The sequence below is a fragment of the Alexandromys fortis genome, unplaced genomic scaffold (genome assembly GCF_014885135.2).
Source record: "Alexandromys fortis isolate MF-2015 unplaced genomic scaffold, M_Fortis_MF-2015_v1.1 scaffold_128, whole genome shotgun sequence".
NCBI classification, from domain to species: Eukaryota; Metazoa; Chordata; class Mammalia; order Rodentia; family Cricetidae; genus Alexandromys; species Alexandromys fortis.
The window spans coordinates 2936894-2942751 of record NW_026068012.1 but is presented as its reverse complement, the minus strand read 5'-3'; the positions used below and the strand labels follow the sequence as shown (position 1 = coordinate 2942751).

The following is a 5858-nucleotide window of genomic DNA, read 5'->3' as shown; positions in this document are numbered from 1 at the left end:
AAGACTCTTCAGCAATACTTTTCTAAGCATACAAAATCAAAGCCATATTTTTTTTTTAAAAAAAATCGAGACACAAACATCAATGAAAAAAAAAGATAGCCAAATTTAGACCAGACAGATATGGATAACTTCAGAGGAACTGTAAGTTAGAACCACCCACATGCATTATGTTGCTTATAATTTAACTTTTATTAAAGATAAATATCATTATAACAAATAATAAATAGATACACCTGCCCCCAAACACATAGTGTCAGCCTGTAGAACCTCCTCAATATACAGGCAAATGACAATTGCAAACACCATTCAAAGACACAAACGTTTAATTTTTTTTATTCTTTAGAAAATCAGATTTGACCACAAATCTTTGTCCTAGATTTCATATGAGTGGCTTCCAGTCATGGAGGGTATTTCTTGTCTTACATGGCCAGGTGAAATGAGTCTGCTCCCCACCTGTGATGTTTCCCGAAGCAGAATGTAAGAAGGGTTTCACAGCTCTCTGGACCCACCTCTGTTCGGCACAGAGGGGTAGCACTGGTGATGACATCAGGACATGGTGGGGTGAGAAGGGTCTGAGACCCCGTGTGGGTAATACCTGAGCATCTGTTTTAGCTTCATTTCTGTTACTGTGATAGATATCCTGACTAAAAGCAGCTCCAGGAATAGGGATTTCATCGGATCACAACGCCAGGTGTAGTCTGTTCTTGCAGGGAAGTCAAGGCAGGAACTTAAAGTGGTGGGGCACATCCATGGTCCCAACAGAGACAGGAAAACACATGGATCCTTGTTTGCCCTCAGCTGGCTTCCTCTTCTCATACTGCTCAGGGCACTCTGCCTAGGGAACAGTATCACCCACAGTGGGCTGAGTCTTCCTACACCAATGGATACTAGAGAGATATTTCTCATTAAAACTCACTGCAGCGTGATTGTAGGTTGTGTCAAGTTAACAGTCATAACCTCCCAACACAGCATTTGAACTGCGGGCATCAGGAGCTGATCCCCATGACCCCTTCATGGAGGTAGTAAAATGCATGATGCAAAACACTCACCAGGGGCTGGGGAGAGCTTGTATGCAGTCATGGGCTTCATCCCCAGCACCAAAACCCCAAAATAATATGCACAAAAAAAGACATTTGGCCACAGAATCCATCTTTCTACTTATATTTAAAATGACTGTGCCTGGTTATTAGAGAATGCTGATGGGGCACTTTCAGTCTTCACCTCCAGGAACAATCTAAGGCCATCTGTGAGGATCTGTCTTTTCCTGAGAGTTAGGCTAAAAGGCAGGAGACACCTGAGGCAACGAATTTTCCCAACAAATTCTCAGCCAAATGAAAGCACCATACAAAGCATAGAGGTGTGAATGAGAGTTTACTTCTAATTCACCTGTGCCAGTGTTCACGCACAGTTTACATTCTGGAGAGCCACAGAGAAATAAAAATAAGCAAAGAGCCTGGGAGGTCAGTGTTTGCAGGAGCCTTTGCAAAGATTATTTTTGTTTGCATTTCATTTATTATGTGTGTGCATGCACATGTGGGCAGGCCCACCATGGGCTTGTGAAGCTCCATTGTCTTCTTTGACCATGTGGGTCTCAAGGACTGAATTGCATTTGCTAGAGTAATTTGGGAGCAAACACCTTAACCCACCAATCCATCTTACCCAGGCCAGAAGGGATTTCCAGGCTAGCACCCTCACAGAATGCAGTAGCTTGGCTGGCATCAGACACCCCCTTTACAAAGTCCCCTCAGGACCTGTGGATAATTACAAGACTTTCCTCCCCCACTGTATATACCAAGCCAAAGTCCCAGCCAGAGAGGAGTCAGCATCCTGTCTACTAGGAGACCCAGCCTAGAGAAGGCTCAGATGCCTTCTAATGTGATGAATACAGGAAATTAGTTCTTAATTTTAAAAACGTGGTATGAGAAAGCAAATGCTTCCAAAAGGAGGGATGGAAATCTAAGCAACATCTCATCTATTTTTTAAGTGATGCCCAGCAGCTACCATATTAAATTCAGCTTGTGAATTATTCAGTTTGCAATGAGGCTGCAAACTCAGTGGTGAAACCAGACAGTGTCTGAAGCCTGGCTTTGTTCTTTCAAAACAGCATCCTGAGGCCAGCGGTGGACACTCTAGTGCGACCACTGGTGCAGCTGTGATGGTAAAAGCTGTGCTCCCTCACAGGGTGGTGGGTGTGTTTCACTTCTGCCTGGAGGCTGGAGGTCAGTAACCCTCTGGGTGTGCAACTGTGAGCCACTCCTTCAGCTCATGTCCCCACCATAGCACACCTGGCCTTGTGACAAGCGTGCAGCTGGTTGTGCAAGAGAGAGATCAAGACAACCTCACACTCTAAAGAGAAGATTGTAGGCACTTGCTATGTCTCATCCCAAGTAATAAAAGTAGCCTGGATCCTGCATGTAGACACCTGCATCGGCTGTGTTTGCATGTGTGAAATGCACATGACCTCATGATAAAGCTAGTCTGAATGGGAGGTTTGTGATAATTCCATGGAGGGCCCCAGAGCCAAGCCAGAATCAGAGAGTCAGAGAGAACCATGAAGAAGTAAAGCCACACTCTAGCCAACACCCAGGACAGAGGTGGCAGTGTGCAGGCAAAGGGAGATGCTGGTGACTCCTTGGGTAGCACCAGCCCCAGGCCTCTGAGAGAAGTAAGCATGCAGGAAGGTTGTTAATGCTGTGCCAATGGAGAAGGCTGAGGGCTGGGCCTCCACTGCATCTCAGGCCCTGGGTGAGTCACCGGGTCACCTCAGTTGCCTCTGCTGACAACCAGTTTGATCATAAGAGTGAAGTGCAGCTACCTACAAAGATGCCTGCATCTTCAATGCAAGAGCAAGTCTGGGCTCAGGTGACCACACCTGCTTATGCTCCTGTTTACTGTGCATAGATCAAGAGAATCTGCCCCTGACCAGCTTCTCAGCACTGAGCTCACTCATGTCTGCTGTCTGGAGACCCCACCTCGACCTGCTCGTGATGTGTGTGAATGCAGTGAGCAAATATGGCTAAAGAAGGAATGAATAAAGGGAAGGTCTGACACAGAGAGGCTGCTGCCAAGTCCTGATGCCAGCTCTTCCATCCTCTAGATGGCAAAGCCACCACATTGTTACAAGCCTTGGCTTCCCTCTGTCAAGAGAAGATCTCCTTTTGTTTTGATGGAGTATGTAGTCTCTAGTGCAGACCCAGGAACAATCACCCTTTCTCTTTCCCTGGCTCAGATTTTCTGAACTAAGGGTTCAGAACATGGTGCTGTAGGATTTTGAAGAATGTCACAGACAAAAGAATCCCCCCCCCACCTTATGAGGTATGGGAAAGACAGGAACATGTGTGGAAATGAGGCCCTAAAGTATTTTGACTTAAGTAAGATTTCCTGAGTTCAGATGAGAGCATATTGCAACGTTTACAATCACAGTCACGTGAAGCCTTTGCTCCAAGCACACAGTAAAATCTAGTAAAATAAAAAGCAGGGGAAATCAATAATTCCAATGATACAGAGCAAGATTACGTGACTGCTGGCAATGGCTGAAAGGCCATGAGCCCCTGTTTTTACCCAGTTTTGAAAACCATCAGGGGTAAATTCCAAACCAAAACACTCAGCAGATCTCTGACCATGTGATAAACCCAGTGTGAAGAGGTGGGGAAGGTTCACAGATGCAGGGAGAGCCCTTCCACTGGATTTACCTCCATGATCTGCATCCCAGGAGCTTGGACCAGTCCAGATTCCAGCAAAGTTCCTGGACACAAATACAGGCCATGCCCGTGCCTGGCTGCCCTTGAGTTTGAGATCTGAAGGGTTTTAGTGCTGCAGCTGGTCACCACCATCAATCCATCAAGACATCCGCAACAGAGACAAAATGTCCCAAAAGGCTTAGAGGAGATGTCACCCTTGCTAGGATTTCAGCAGTATATTTGGCCTATATAGAAAGACTCAGCTATGTTTCTCAGCCTGATTTATATGGTCATATAACCCAGTTTCCTTCTAGCATGGAGGTGAGCTAGTGTCTGCAGACATGCATGTCTCATGTTGAAGATGCATTGGGCACCAAGTGGCTAACATACTCAGTACCTAGCTACATCATTCAAGTGAGGGGAAAGTCCTGAGAAAGCTAATTCATTCCAGACTTAGCATTTCCAAAGCAGGATGGGGAAGTGAGGGACAGAGGACCCTGGAAGGTCCTGAAGGATGCCAGTTAGCTTTAAGATACTCCCACATTTAGCTTCTTTCACCACTGGCCTCTCCCAAAGAATGAGACACTCAGTTGGGTGCCACCAACTGAATTATGATAGCACTTGATTCTCAATCCTGTTCTGTCTGCAGACTGGGAGTCTTTGGATACGTAAGTGGCTGTGGGTACTGGCTCCTGACCTGTAAAATGGGAATGATCACATCCATGGCTTCATATGTATACTGAGCCCTGAAATGAGCAGATGAGGGCATGTCTCAAACCTTGAGAACATAGTGCAAAAGCCTGGTAGATGAGATCTGTTATTGCTCTGGGTGCCAAGTGGGAACAAGTCTTGACCTGTATGTGTGTACATCCACTCTAGTGTATGTGGGGCATTGAGAACAGCACTCTTTGTCTTCCTCCTCCTCCTCCTTCTCTCTCGACCCCTGACAGTTCCCAGCAAGGTCATCCCAGATGTTCCCAAAGTATCACCAAAGGTTATTGGAAGTTTGCACCACAGGCTCCCCTCAGACAGCAGAACAATCCTGTTCCTGGGAGTTCTCCAGTGCCTGCCAGTAAGTGAGTAAGTCCTGGGGTGTCATGAAGTGGCAGGTCACAATTTTCCGAAAGCGGCACACAGAGAAGCGTAAACCACCTGGGAAAAAGGTCTGTTTGGTGTGGAGTTCCTCAGGCCGGATCTTCAGCTTGGCCAGGCAGAGCCCAACAAACACATCCTCCAGCTTGAGGAATGGAACACTCTCAGAGACATTGTATACTTTGCTGGCCACGTCACTAGAAAAGACATAACCTGTCCCAGAGCAAAATGGTGGGTATTTTTCCCAAGGATATTCAAATTTACTCACAAACCACTTGTTGAACTTCTGCCTGATGGGAAGATCATTGGACTTTATGTAGCCCGTGAAGAACCTGGAGGTTTTGTTTTTCTTCAGCAGCAGGTCAGTCAGATAGCCAACATTCACAAACATGTCTGAGTCTGTCTTCATCACAAAAGCTGCCTGCGGACAAAAGTGGTGGACCCATTCCATGCCCATCAATGTCTTCAGGGTCAAGTTGAAATAGACATCCTTGAAATCCTTCTGGATGATGTCACGGTGCTGCTTGCCCTCCTGGGCTGTGGCATTCATCTCATTGGTGCTATCTGAGGCCCCCAGGAGGAAGAGGGTCTTCACACGCTGTCCCCGCACCTCTGTTTCTCTACCCCATGTCTTGCGGATGGCCATCCGAGCCGCCAGCTGCTTGTGAGACGAAGTCACCAACAGCACAAGGAAAGGTGGCTTCTGCTTGCAGTCTATATCTGGAAGCTGGAGGAACTTCCCGTGACCTTTCTTGAGAACAAATGGCAGTTCCTTGAAAGGCTCCATGCTGAAGTATAAGCAAAGAACGCCCATCATCAGAATGAAAGCATAAACCAGCCTCATCTTCATGAAGGCCATCTGAAAGAACAAAGACAAACTGCCAGGTCTCCCAAGAGAGAGGGTAAAGTAACAGATACCCAAACACATGGAGATCAGAGGGCTCTGTTCTGGTGTTCTAAACTTCGTAGCAGGGCCAGAATTTATACTTTATGAGTTACTAACAGAGAAGTATTTGATAGTTCCCAGAACAAGGCTAGAGAGACTACTCAGTGGTTAGGAGCACTTCCTGCCAGCAATCACCTGTA

At 46.5% G+C, this 5858-nt stretch overlaps 1 protein-coding gene across 1 annotated transcript; it reads right to left on the bottom strand.

Annotated features, from left to right (window-relative positions):
* Positions 1 to 520: 520 nt before the first annotated feature.
* LOC126513647 (beta-1,3-galactosyltransferase 5) lies at positions 521 to 5637 on the bottom strand. Its single transcript, XM_050162132.1, has one exon. It carries the CDS (start codon positions 5629 to 5631, stop codon positions 4705 to 4707), a length of 927 nt encoding a protein of 308 aa, XP_050018089.1. The 5' UTR covers positions 5632 to 5637; the 3' UTR covers positions 521 to 4704.
* Positions 5638 to 5858: the final 221 nt, after the last annotated feature.